At 39.5% G+C, this 14,613-nt stretch overlaps 1 protein-coding gene across 1 annotated transcript; it reads left to right on the top strand.

The window, feature by feature from the left end:
* The first annotated feature begins 484 nt into the window (after window positions 1–484).
* On the top strand, window positions 485–14,110 carry clgn (calmegin). The gene is made up of 15 exons (XM_028468964.1): window positions 485–662; window positions 5,544–5,786; window positions 5,865–5,938; window positions 6,205–6,263; window positions 6,397–6,538; window positions 6,707–6,788; window positions 6,850–7,042; window positions 8,334–8,523; window positions 9,245–9,358; window positions 9,440–9,596; window positions 10,081–10,296; window positions 11,258–11,374; window positions 11,488–11,629; window positions 11,706–11,884; window positions 13,159–14,110. Exons 2-15 carry the CDS (start codon window positions 5,544–5,546, stop codon window positions 13,228–13,230), a joined length of 1,980 nt encoding a protein of 659 aa, XP_028324765.1. The 5' UTR covers window positions 485–662; the 3' UTR covers window positions 13,231–14,110.
* The last annotated feature ends 503 nt before the right edge of the window (window positions 14,111–14,613 follow it).

Below are 14,613 nucleotides of genomic sequence, written 5' to 3'. Positions count from 1 at the left end.
CTTTAATTTAGTTTTATCTTAATGCAATGTATGTGTAATTATTTGTTTTGATTCTGAATTATTGATTATTGGATATATCTGTTTTAAATTTGTACATTTGTAATATTATTGTCACATTTTTTATTTTATTTAATTTTTTGTACTGTAATGTGTGCACTTGTATTTAATCCTTATTTATTTTGTACGTTTTCTTTCTTTCTTTCTTTCTTTCTTTCTTTCTTTCTTTCTTTCTTTCGTGTTTCTTCTTTTCATTTGTAATATTTCTAGAGCCTGTGTAAAGTATTTCTGATTCTGATTGCTCTGCAACAAAATAAATAGTTTTAAAATATACGGATAGATCGATAATGTGAAGCTTTTATATTGTTATACTGTCAATTTAAAATGTGAATATGCAAAATATTGAAGGTGTGCCTGTGAAGTACTGCGTTTATTATAATAATATTTATTTTAAATACATATTTCTCTCAATTCCGCCACTTTTCAGAGGTACTTGAAGGCACCGCATGACCCAGCACTGCGCATGCTCAGTAGCTACCGTCCCGTCTCTGGCTGTCAACGTCTGAAAATCAACGAACGGACGAACATAGACCGAATCACCGACCGAATAAAAGCCGTTTGCATCGAGAAGTTTCCTCCTCCTCCGTGTGAACAAAGAGTAAAAGGTCAGTTTGTGTTTTTTTTAACGGTTTTTCTTCATCTTCTCTGTGCGACATCTGGGCTAACGTAGCGCTAACAGACGCCATTCATTCATTTATTCATTCACTCACTCTGTAATTCATCACCTTCCAAAGATCGATTTCTCACTGTCTCATTCACTGCCTAAAACATTTAACTAATGATGTTTGTTTATAACTGAGTGGGTCATTAGCTGTTCAGGATAAGCTCATGTTCTGCAAACGTTAGAATAATAGCGATGGTGTTTCTGACCCATTAGTTTCCTTCTTAACTGATGACCCACTTCCGGATGTTGTGTCAGGTTCCAAATAAGATATGACAACGCATTAAAGATTACTACTACTGCCTGATTAATTATCTACACATTTATACATAATCTATGGAGAGGGATTTCATGGGTAACTGGCGGCTCGGGGGCCACATGCGGCCCTCGTCCTTTTTTTGTGGCTCCCAAAGTTAACGCTCAATTTGATTCCTAAGACATACAAAATAAGAGAGAAAATATTGAAAATGGCAACAAACATGGGCCCAAAACGACAATAAAAACACACAGAATGACCTAAGAAACTTACAAAGCGACAAAAATTAAAAATATAGAATAAAAACGCACAAAACTGCACCAAAAACACAAAATAACGCAATGCACTTACAAAACAACAAATAACATAGAACAAAAACCCACTAAACGGCTCCAAAAACAGAAAATGACAACAAGAATACATAGAATGACAACAAAACCAGTAAAAGCACAAGATGATGCCACAAACACAAAATTACAAAATGACTCCACAAACTTACATAATGACCAAAATATAGAACAAAAACACACAAAACCAGTGCAAAAACACAAAATGCCTCCATAAACTTACAACACAGTGGCTATCCATGCGGTTGCCGTATCAATATACAGACATTCTATCCGTACACAGCGCGAAACAACAAATATATAAAACCAAAAAACACAAAATGACAATTAAAAAAAACATGGAATGACAATAAAAAACAGTATACACACAAAATTACGCCACAAACACAAAACGACAACAAAAGTACGGGACAACATAAACTTAATCTATTGTTGGTTGGTTGTTTCCAGTGTTAATGCTCTGATTGGTCATTGTTCTAATGCTCACATGAATGTTGGTCATGTGACCCTCAGATCAGGGTCACATTTCCTGTCGTCTCAGCCACTAAAATTAAACAATACATTTATAGAACGGTTTGATATGAGATAAACATAGTCTGGATGTTTTTAGGTGAGAATATGTCTTTATTACTATGATATTAAGGTTGTGTTACAGCTACAGTATGAAATGGTTATTAATGGATCTATTTTGGAAGAAGTTCAGTGTCTATGAAGAAATGAAGTTTTTCCCAGATCAGATATGATCACGTTTGTATGGCCTCACAGTGATAAATGTTGCTCATCTCTGATCTCGACTTTCCTAATATTAGCTTTGTTTGATCTTTCAACAGTTATTTTTAGGAATGCAGAACACATAGATCAGTGTGATTATTAGACACTTTTAATGTGACAAAGATGGAAAAACATCTTCTTTCTTTCTTTGTCTTGTCTTTTCTTTTTCTCCCTTCTTTTTTTGTGTCTCTTCTTTTTTCTCTCTTTGTTCTTTCCTGGTGTGGAGAAATCATCTCCAGACGTTTCCATCCCTCACATATAACGATGAATGAAAATCACAGCGTTTGTCAGGAATATGAAACAGACGCTGTGGAGGAGACATTTTTTTATTCCAGTTAAACAGCTGCATGTTAACTAAGGGTGTAAGAAAAAATTGATTTGACGATACATCGCGATATTTTACAGCACAATTATTGTATATAACCAAAAAATTTCCAAATTGATTTTTTAATCATGTTTTTTTACCTTGTTAAACTACCATCAATGCATTTTAGCTGGAAGTTGATATTCCACTTTATTTTCATAAAACATACTGAGCACTTTTATACACGTATGTGGTTACTTTAAGAATTTTAGAATCTGCTGTAGAAGCAAAAGTTAAACTTTTTTGAAAAATGTAATTTGACAGTTTGATAAACACACCACTTGTTGTTTGTTATTGAATTACAGTTAGTTAAAAAATGAAATGAATTGTATTTCATACTATTTGTAATTATTGATATTAATAATAATAATAATGCATCAATTATATATAGCGCTTTTTTGGACACTGAGAGATGCTTTGCAGAATTAAGTGATTATTCTTTTACGCCACACTTAGTGGTGGTAAGCTACTACTGTAGCCACAGCTGCCCTAGGGCAGACTGATGGAGGCGAGGCTGCCATAGTGCGCCATAGACCCCTCTGACCACCACCAACACTCACTCACACACTACATTCATACTAGGCAAAGAGGGTGAAGTGCCTTGCCCAAGGACACAATGACAGATACCACTGAGGTGACTGTCCCCCACTGTGGCACCTGGAATTCTCAATGTTCTCCATCCACCTACTAACCAGGCCCAGACCTGCTTAGCTTCACAGATCTAACAGGATCGACCAATGACAGGCTGGAATGGCCTGCATGTCACAATATGATATATTGCGATATATCATATCGTGACATGCGTATCGTTAGATTCATGTCAATGCACATCTCTGATGTTAATGTGCCTTCATAGATGAGCTGGTTCTAGTTTGTACATTCACTCATTTGACAGGAACAGATCTATTTTTTGATACGTCTGCGAACAAAGGACGGGAAGGTTTTTGTTGTAGGATGATGGACGGCAGGTTTCACACAGTCAGCGTTTTTAAACGGATCCGTCAGTCGTCCGTTACACAGATGCAGGCGTGGTTAGAGAGATAAGAAGTCCAGCTCTGAGAGGAATTTCAAATGTGTCTGTGTGACGTTAGGGCTGCAACGAGCCGCTAAAATATTCAGGAAATTTACACAGGAACGTAAAAACAGGAATTTTGGAAATATTCAAAAATAAATAAACTTCTTCTCATGTGAATTATTTATTGGAATTAACCGGAAATTGGGAGTAATTTTAAATAACCAAACATGAATATTAGCATTCATGCAAAATGATACAATGAAATAAAAAAAATACTTTGGGTTGCAAAATTTTGGGAAATTTTCAAAGTTGGAAACTTTAACAAGTAAGTGTGGCTTAGTGGTTAGCACGTCCGCCTCACAGTAAGAAGGTCCTGGGTTCAAGCCCTGGGGTGGACACTTGAGTCCTTTCTGTGTGGAGTTTGCATGTTCTCCCCATGCTGCGTGGGTTTCCTCCAGCTTCCTCCCACAATCCAAAAACATGACTGTAAGGTTGATTGGAGTCTCTAAATTGCCCATAGGAGTGAATGAGTGAGTGGTTGTCTGTCTGTGTTGCCCTGTGATGGACTGGCGCCCTGTCCAGGGTGTACCCCCGCCCATGAGAGAGCCTGAGATTGGCAACGGCAGACCCCCTGCGACCCTGATAAACAGGAATAAGCAGGTATGAAGATGGATGGATAACGGGAAAGTTTCAAAATTGAAGGTTGGCCCCGAACAGTGATGTTAAATATAGTTAGCATTAGCATCATCTAAAATGTCAGCATCACTTGTTTAAAAGCTACTCCCAATTTCCTTTCAATTCCAATAAATCATTCCCATGAAAAGTTTGTTCCGCCCCTTTCTATCTCTAGTGACAGTGGGAATACTTTCTACTGGTTGTTCATCAGTTCTGTGTTATTATATATATATAAATGATAAATAATACAGTGATATGATCTAAAGTGGCTCAGATGAATCAAATATGGTGACCTCACCCAGGATGGAATCATGAAAATTCACATGGGTCAAAGTTTGTCCTGCCCGGATAAAGGAGGAGGGTTGGACGTTTTAGCAATTTCACCCCACATAACAGTCTTTCAATTAGATATCATATTCAATATTTAACAATACAGGACCAAATTGATGTATGTAATGTGTGTCTAAAGAATGAAAGTCATGAATAATTAGATAAACAGTAAGGTGTCGATACAAATGAAGATTGATTAATTAGTGAAGTTATTTTGAGATGTACTGTAATGGCCTCTTTCAATGGCAAAATAAAAACTAGAAAGTTCATTTCTAGTTCTAACTCTCCCTTTGTCTCAGCACGCTGCAGATGTATGCTAGCCTATATTACAGTGCTAAATATAAACATACTTCCTATGGGCACTGCACTAGTGTTATTTAAGATGTAGGAACAATTAATTTCAACTGGCAAATAATGGGCGTGGCAAATCTTGAATGTGGTTAAATTGGCCAAAATAGCTATAAAATGTGGCGAAAAGAGGTTAAAAGTGACATAAATATATATAAAGTCTTTATTTGAAGGGACAATGCATAGACATTACGCTTGTAAAAGACAGAAATGTTCTTCACCAGATTATATCTTAACAGTTAGTTTCCATCTGTAGTCCCTAATGGGTCAATATATATGACATTATAACATTTATAAGTGCTGAATATGTCTTGAAAGTGGGAAAAATGTGCAGAAAAGACATTGAAATGTGATGAAGTGTCAGAAATGTGAGTAATGTAGCAAAAATGCATTAAAAGGAGCAAAAATATGGTAAGAAAAAGTGATAAATAGGTTAAAACATGGAAAGTTTGGTGTAGTTGCAGAAAAACGGTAAAAAATAAGCAAAAATTTACTCAAATCTTTAAAAAATATTCTTCGTTTCATGAAGGCATCTGGCGATGCCCTCCCAGTGTTTCCTGACCTCAAGGTTGAGAAGATGAACAGAAGATCATGATTTTATTCAGATTCAGACTTTGTGAATTCTGTGATGAGCTGAAGGAAGTTTGAATTTGATGAATAGTTTGTGTTTATTTTTAAAGCCATAAATCTTGCCTCTGTCTGTTCTCGTGCTGCGTCAGATGAAGTTGGACCGTGGTTGGATGTGGCGTCTGCTGCTCCTGGCGTCCCTAGCGATGGCTGTGGTGATGGCGGAGGTTTCTGACGAGCAGTTTTCTGAGGCCGACGTGTCAGACGTGGACGATGAGGACGTGGGTTTGGATGAGGAGGAGCTGAAGGTTCTGCTGTCTGAGGACGAGATGGAGGAGATGGATCTGGATAAAGAAGAGACGGAGACTCAGCCTGAATCAGACGTCTCCTTTCAGGTCAGGATCAGACTCAGAAACAGGTTAGCTGTTAGCGTTAGCATCAGTGGCGCTCATTGTGACCTCAAATATCCACAGGTGACCTACAAGACCCCCGTTCCCACTGGAGACGTTTACTTTGCTGAGACGTTTGACGACGGATCTTTGAACAGGTTTGAGATTAAAACGACTTTACAGTCTCAGAGGAGCAGAACATCAGCTCTAAAACACAGATCTACGCTAGGAACACAAACAAGTTGACTTCACTTTAATCTAAAACAATTACTTTAATCTAAAAATAATGACTTTAATCTAGAAATTCAGACTTTAATCTCTTATTTCAGACTTCAATTTAGAATTTATGACTTTTATCAAAATATTCTGACTTTAATCTTGAAATTTTAACGTGTGTGCGTGTGTGCGTGTGTGTGTGTGTCAGATGGCAGATATCTAAAACGGTAAAGGAAGACATCGATGATGACATTGCCAAATATGACGGTTTGTTGCTCCTCCTGCATGTTTGTGTTTTCTTTCCCTCCCACAGACACTGAAACATGACGACTGTTGTGTGTGTGTGTCTCTCTCTTTGTGTTGTGTGTGTGTGTGTGTGTGTGTGTGTGTGTGTTAACAGGGCGGTGGAACGTGGAGCAGCTGAAGGAGAACAAGGTTCCTGGAGATTTGGGTTTGGTGCTTAAATCCAGAGCCAAACATCACGCCATTGCCGCCCTGCTGGACAGACCCTTCGTCTTCCAGGATGAGCCGCTCATCGTCCAGTGAGTACACACACACACACACACACACACACACATACACGGTAGCACTGTCACTGGGGTGCGGGGCTTCTATCACTGCCAAAGATCCTGTCAGATGAACACTCCTACTTCCTCTCATGTGCTGAGTGATAGTTTTTGACCTTTGACCTCTGTGAATCCTTCCCATAGGTATGAGGTGAACTTCCAGGATGGCATCGACTGTGGCGGTGCGTACGTGAAGCTGCTCTCAGCCGTGGAGGATCTGGACCTGGTGAGCTCTACTTTCTTTCTCTGTGTGTTTCCTCATCACATGCTCCCCTCCCTCTCCTCAGGAGCAGTTCCACGACCGCACCCAGTACTCCATCATGTTCGGACCGGACAAATGTGGCGAGGACTACAAGCTGCACTTCATCTTCTGCCACAAGAACCCGCTGAACAAGGACGTGGAGGAGAAACACGCCAAGAGGGCCGACGTGGACCTGAAGAAGTTCTACACAGACAGGAAGACGCACCTCTACACGCTTGGTGTGTGTGTGTGTGTGTGTGTGTGTGTGTGTGTGTGTGTGTGTGTGTGTGTGTGTGTGTGTGTGTGTGTGTGTGTGTGTGTGTGTGTGTGTGTGTGTGTGTGTGTGTGTGTGTGTGTGTGTGTGTGTGTGTGTGTGTGTGTGTGTGTGTGTGTGCGTGCGTGTGTGTGATTTTTATAATAGTTTCATCTAACTTAAGGGTTTTCAAATCTGTTTTTGTGATTCCCGAGCGCATCCAATGGTCTGTGCGACAAACGTTTCTTATTTTTTTCCCTCAACATCTTTATTATGTCAAATAAGCAAAGCTTAAGATGTTTTTTGTGTCATTTACACACATTATTTCTCATTTATCAACCTTGTGTGAAAACAGTGTAAATTTGAGTGCATGTTTGGTTGTACGACAGGACCAACGTATGAAACATTGTAATTTGACCAATCCTAGCATACAAATGATCGGGTGTTGATAAATGCAGTGGCTGAATTTGATCATCATTAACATGTTACGCCCTCCTGTCCGGAGGCCCCGCCCACTGAGGTCAAACAAGAAAAGAAGCTTTTTTAAGATGAAAATTGGCATCTTCACGTCTAAGGTGGAGCAAAACAAAGGTGTGCTTTTTGAACGTGTGAAATGTGGAATTAAAGCTAGGGTAGGCGATTTCCTCCAGATACACTTTTTAACTTTTGGTTGAAATTGTCTTTATGTCCTGACAGAAATGAAGAACTTATGTTCTCTGAAAAAGGAATGGAGACAATCTATCATCTGTAGCAGCTGTAAACCTGTAATAACTTCGACCAATGGAAAAAAACTGACCTTTTTTTTAACCAATCACGTCTCCCTGTCTCCCTGCACGTTCTCGACCCCTTGCATGCACGAGCTCACACTGAAAGTACGTCGCCGCTGACAGAGTTAAAACAGTTTTTAGTCACGTTTTTTAAAACATATGATGGTAAAGTTTATTGTTTACTTAATGAGACAACGACGTTTCTACACAATACAAGCCATGAGCTTAGGTCTTTTAATCCTTAAAAATGACTAAATGTTGTCCCTTGTCTGTGTTTATTATGCTTTCAGCTACTTTCACCTATAATTTATCACATTATTAGTTACTGCAGCGCATTTGTTAAAGTTTAAGGAACTATTTACATTTAAAAGCTTGAATGAGGTCCTATTTCTCTGCTCAGATCTGAACGTACGAACAGTTGATAAACGAAGGTCAATGAGAACAAAGAGTTGTGTTGACATGTGACGTTTAAAGTCTAAACATGTTCCTGTGCTTTGTGCTCGCTGTCAGTGCTGAACCCAGACAACAGCTATGAGCTGCTGATCGACCAGTCCACCGTGAGCCGAGGCAGCCTCCTGCAGGACGTGGTCCCCCCAGTGAACCCCCCACGAGAGATCGACGACCCCCACGACTCTAAACCCGAAGACTGGGACGAGAAGGCCAAGGTCCCCGACCCAGAGGCTGTAAAACCTGACGACTGGTGATTGCAGACACATTAACGACATCATCATTATCATCATCATCAGTAGGGATCTCAGAAAACAGGACGGAAAAAAAACGATTCTCGTAAAATCTCGAAAGAAAATAAGCAATCTAATTTTTTTTATTTTTTTTGGTTTGTTTTGGGACGATATCACAAATTTTCATTATTACCAGAAAAAAGGTGATTGAATGTCTAGAAAATGTCCAATTCCTCCCATAATCTCGTTCAGAATCTCTACTACATGTTGGAATATCGATCATGTCATCCTGTGGCTGGAAATGAATGCAGAGCTTCATCTAAAGTGTGTTTTTTAACGTGATTATTATGACTGAATTCAAAGCCTTAGGTACAAAGACAGGTTTATCTGACGGTGTATTAGCTGAGCTGGTGATCGGTTTACCTGGTGACCAAATCCCACCTTTCTATGGGATTTTCTTCTTAAACTGGTGACTAAGGGTTAGCATTGTCGCTAACGTCAATCTTGCATTTTACTCACGTGATTTCAGCATAACTATGTATTTTAGAAATCATCTAAAGTACATGGTGTAAAATGGACTTTATTAATCGTATTCATCATATTTGCTACGATTTCAGGACCTTTATTAACCAGTAAAGTATCAAAACAAGGAAGGATTGTGTGTCGAAACAGGAAAGTGTAACGTGACGATGAAAAGGGTGAATCCTGATAAGGAATTTGGGAAATTTGTGTGTTTTGAAGGGATGAAGAAGCTCCTGCAAAGATTGAAGACCCCACAGCGTTGAAACCTGAGGGTTGGTTGGATGATGAAGCTGAGTTTATATCTGACCCCACGGCAGAGAAACCGTTAGATTGGTAACGACTCATCCTTAACCCATTAAGAGCCAAAGTAGCAACAATGGTTCCTAACTTACATGTGTGTGCGTGTGCACGCAGGGATGAGGAGATGGACGGAGAATGGGAAGCTCCACAGATTCCCAACCCGGCCTGTGCGACGGCTCCCGGCTGTGGGGAGTGGAAACGTCCAATGATCAACAACCCTCAGTATAAAGGGAAGTGGAAAGCTCCACTGGTGGACAACCCCAACTATCAGGTTTGTGCTGAGTCATCTTTACCGCCATCGTCTTTGTGACATCACCACAGTTGGTGTGGGGTAAAACCAGCAACCTGGGCCTAGTTTGTGTTGGTGAATTTACCTCATATCTCATAAAAAAAAGCGTGGGAACCCTGACGACAGCACGACTTCATACCAATTACATTTGTTTTCAGCAGAAAAAGTGGTTTTGAGGTTTAGTTACTCCTGCTAACAAATAAATAAATATGTATGAGCTCCTCAGTGGAGGTGATATAATAAAAGTGAGGTGACAGTCGTGAAGAAATGTTTAATGTATCAGATGAATCTGGCTTCATTTTATCACCTCAGCACATTCTCACAGACTATGAGTGAAAGTGTCCGTCAGACCCTGTAATTAATTATCAATGTGGTCTTTGAAATCTGTTCCCTCGTCTCCAGCCTAACTTTAATCAATCCTGATTATTGATTATTGATTTATCGTCTCCTGCGTTTCTTTCCAAAGGGAGTGTGGAAACCTCGTAAGATCCAGAACCCGGACTTTTTTGAGGACCTGCAGCCCTTCAGGATGACTCCGTTCAGCGCCCTGGGGCTGGAGCTCTGGTCCATGACCTCTGACATCTACTTCGACAACTTCCTCATCACGTCTCACAGGGAGGTGGCCGACCGCTGGGCCTCAGACAGCTGGGGCCTCAAGAAGCTGGTGGCCAGCGCCAACGAGGTGGTTAACACACACACACACACACACACACACACACACACAGAAACCTGCTCTCCAGCATACGTTGATGGTCTGTTTTTAACTGGTTTGTGTTATTGTTTTAAATCCAACTTAAAGCCTTTTTAGATAAAGTTATAGATAAATCTAAACAGGAGAATCTCAGGCATGATTAGTATTACTGATAGATAATAAAATAAAAACTGTGAACTGAACTTTAGATGTTTTAAGAAGTCGTCAAATAAACATGAGAAAACTCAGATTGTCATCATTTGTTCTATTTTTTTATGGAGGTTATATTTTTACCACCATTTGTTAGTTTGTCTGTTTGCAGGATTATGACAAAAATGCTAAAAGGAATTTGACCATTTTTTTTTAACCAAAGATAGATCTTATACCAGTATTTTTCAACCTGGAAAATTATAGAGTTTGAAAAAATGATTGTCCAGTGTTGAAAAGTCATGGAATAATTTAACTGTTTTGTAAAAGTTTTGGAAACACAGTATAGCCTATTTTATTTCAATGATTAAAATCCAACCTTTGCTATTACTTGCTACTTACTAGCTCATGGAGCACACGTGTTTGTAGAAAGATCTCTGATTGGCTGACATCCAGCGTCAAGCTCCTGATTTCTAAACTTCATCTACAGACAGGAGAAGGAGCAGAGATTCACTGTCCACTCAGAACACTTTGGATTACAATACACTCAAAGATAATTATGGATTTTTGACCAAATGACGCCAAAAAAAACATACATACTGCAGCTTTAAGCCTGTTTAAGGCGTGTTTTAGTTTGGTTTTTGTTTGGAATGTTCTATAGAAATCTGTCGCTCTGTTGAACAGGTTCATGAACAGTTGATTGTTAAACGCGTTCAGCCACAAACGCTGAAAATCATTTTGGGTCATCCCTAATAATAATAATTATTATTATTATTATAATAATGATGATGTGGTGTCTCTACAGCCAGGGATTGTGGCTCAGCTGATGATAGCGGCTGAGGAGCGTCCGTGGCTGTGGGTGATCTACGTCCTCACTGTGGGACTTCCTGTTGGTCTAGTTGTTCTCTTCTGTTGGCCTAAGGTAAACATGATGTGTTAAGCTCCGCCCACAATCCATTTTTATATCATTGCTGCCCCGCAGATGGTTTAGAAGATAACACACAGTTTTTGATACAAACATCTCCTTGGCCACAGAAAACCGAGGAGGAGTACAAATACAAGAAGGTGGAAGTGCCTCAGGACGATGAAGAGGAGGAAGAAGAGGAGGAGGAGGAGGAAGAGGACACTGCAGACAAGGAAGAAGATAAAGAGGAAGCTGCAGCAGATCCAGCAGGAGGTAAATAATGAGGTCCGTGTGTTTGGGTCAAAGTGTGATGATGATGATGATAACGACTCCTGGTTTGTGTCTAAAGCTGCAGAGGAAGAGGAGGAGAATGAGGAAGAGGAAGATGGAGCAGCAGACGAACAGGAGAAGGAGGAAGAGGAAGATGGAGCAGGAGACAAGAAGGGGGAAGAGGATGATGATGAAGAAGAGGTGGAGGACTTGGAGGGAGAGGAGGAGAAGAAATCTGAAGAGAAACGGGAGGATGAAGTGAGTGAAAACATTCCCAGGAATGTGGGAAACGGAAGAGACAAGGACAGGAAATGAGGAGAAACTTCCTCCTTAATCATTCATTTCCTATTCTATCGCATTTTCTTTATCACTTCATCTCCTTCTGCTTTCTTTACATCTTGTTCCATTCACTTCCTAATTTCTCTGTCACTTCCTTTCATCCTACATTTGTACTTCCCACCACATTTCCTGTTGTTTAATTTCCATCTTGTAGATTTCCTTGTTTTCCTCTTTTATTTCATCCTCATTTCCTTCCCTTTATCCTTCTTAGTATATGTTTTCGATCTTTCAACATTTTCCTGTTCAAGCTGTTTATTTCCTCTCCCCCTCACCTACTTCCTTCCCCATTTCCTCCATTTTCTATTAATTTAGTCCTTATTTCCTTCCATTTATCCTGTTTCCTCACATCCCTTCATGTTCTCATCCTCTCCTCTCCATTCTCATCTTCCCACTTCCTACATTTCCTTTAGTTTCACTTCATCCTCCATTTTTACTTCCCACCGCATTTCCTGTTATACCTTCATTTTCATCTTGTAGTTTTCCTTGTTTTCCTCCTTCCTATATTTCGTCTCTTTCCCTTTTTCTCCCCATTATTTTCTCCTACATCTTTACTTCACCCTCCTTTCCTTCCCTTTATCCTTCTTTGTATACTTTTTTTGATCTACTTCCTTCCCCATTTCCTTAATTTTTGGACCTTATTTCTCTCTATTTATCCTGTTTCCTTTCATCCCTCAATTTTCTGATCCTCTCTTTTCCATTCTTCTCTTCCTGCTTCCCTTCTTTTCGCTTCCTCTCACTGTATTTTCTTTTTCCTGTTACTTTAGGAAGGTAGCAGGGAAAGGAAAAGAACTGAGCTGAAGAGGAATAAAAGGATTAAAGAGGAAGTGGAGGAAATGAGGGGGAAGGGAGAAAACATTGAAGGAAAGTTCACAGAAGCGGAAAAGGAAGAAGAAATAATGTTATGATTTTATTTATTCATACACATTTTTTTCAGGAAATGTACTTTGATTTCCTGGCATGTTTTGAATTCCAACTGTCAGTCTTCCTCAGTGGCATCAGCTGATATCTTTGACGTGTTCTTATCAGTAAATTTCCTGAACAAAGTTGTGTGAATAAATGAAACCTTAACATATTATTTTAAAAAGACAGTAGAAAGTAATCATGACAGCAGGAAACAAAAGAAGGAAGGTGAAAAGTGAGCAGGAAATAGGGTTGAGGAAGTAAATCTGGAATGATGTTTCTTGTGTGTTTAGGAGGAAGAAGGCGACGCTGCTGAGGAAAACCAGAAACAATCAGTGAGGAAGAGGAGGGTACGGAAAGACTGAGGACTCGCATTCTCATCTCTTCCCCGAGGAAGTAGGAAATCCGTCCTAACAGCGGAGCGTTTCATTTGCCACCCTCTTCCTCTTCCCGGCTGGAGTTCTTCTTCCTGAACCAATTTCCCCATCTTGTTTACCGTCTTCCTTTAGAGTTGAGTCATTGCCGCCGTCCTTTGCTTCCTCCCACATTAATAATCTTCCTCCGCTACCTTTTCCCTCACATCGCCACCACATGACGTTTCTCAAACTGTGGTTCTTCCATCGTAGCGTTCCTATGATTCCACCAGAAGGAAATGCAGGAAATCAGACTCCAGAAACACCTGAGCAGTGAGTGTTTCCATCTGTCCTGTAAAAACGTGGAAAACCAAAGCACGACATCGTCTTCATCGCTGACGTATCAGATTCTTTCCATTCATTGCGGTCGAGGAACGTCGTCCGTGTTCGTCGCATTTCGCCGAATCTTCGTCCCTCGACAAAGTCCCGTCTCCATGTCTGAGGAGGGCCACGCGTTTGTGAATCTGAAATCTTGGTTTAAAGATTTAGACGTTTGAAAACAAGAGAAAAGAAGTTTGTTTTAGATCTTAGCTCGCTTTGTTTTTGTTTTGTTTTTTACTAAAAATGTTATTTATTGGTTTCACTTTTCAATCAGTTTGAATACATTTGCCATGTTTGGGAGCGACTGGAGGAAGTTCTGAAATCTGCCACAGACGTTTGGGGTTTTAATCCGTTTATCGTCTCAAGCTTTGATAGTTCACCTCGTTCACCAGGAGGGGGCGGAGTTAAGGGCGTTTACTACTTTATTTGCAAACTGTATATTGCTCTTCAAAGTGTAAACTTAATACGAAAAGCTGGACTAAGAGGTTTTAATAAACACTGGTTGTCTCTGTTTCTGGGTTCTGTTCGATTCTTTGAAATGAAAAATATTGGTTTCATGCCTTTCACTTGTCAATATTTTAAATCTTCGATAAATCCAAAACTAGTTATTTAAAAGTCTTAATAAAAACAAAATTTACACCCCGTCAACATTTATGTGGAAAAAAAAAGACTTTTTGTGGGTTTTTAATCATCATTTAAACTGTGGTGGAATCTAGTTTTTTAATATTTGACAGTATCAGACAATTTTTTTCAGGAAATTTACTTTAATCTCTTGACATGTTTCGACTGCTGTCAGTCTTCCTCAGAGAGATCAGTAGATGCCTCTGAGGAAGACTGACAGCAGGAGATGAAAGTAAATTTCCTGAAAAAAGTTGTCTAAATAAATGAAACTTTAACATATTTATATTAAAAAACAAAATGAACCTGCTGGAATGATCAAATTTCTTAACTAACATTTGAAGTAGGGATGCACTGATAGATGTGCGTTACTTCCTGTCCATTTCACATCGTGTT

The sequence above is a fragment of the Gouania willdenowi genome, chromosome 1 (genome assembly GCF_900634775.1).
Source record: "Gouania willdenowi chromosome 1, fGouWil2.1, whole genome shotgun sequence".
Taxonomy (NCBI): Eukaryota; Metazoa; Chordata; class Actinopteri; order Blenniiformes; family Gobiesocidae; genus Gouania; species Gouania willdenowi.
Note: the sequence above shows the minus strand (reverse complement) of the source record. Positions and strands in the feature narration are given on the sequence as shown.

Bases quoted from the DNA above. Each gene is read 5' to 3' on its own strand.
- clgn (XM_028468964.1), top strand. From the start codon at position 5,544: ATGAAGTTGGACCGTGGTTGGATGTGGCGTCTGCTGCTCCTGGCGTCC. The intron at 8,524-9,244 runs GTGATTGCAGAC...TGTGTTTTGAAG, and splicing joins GCTGTAAAACCTGACGACTG to GGATGAAGAAGCTCCTGCAA. The intron at 10,297-11,257 runs GTGGTTAACACA...GTGTCTCTACAG, and splicing joins TGGTGGCCAGCGCCAACGAG to CCAGGGATTGTGGCTCAGCT.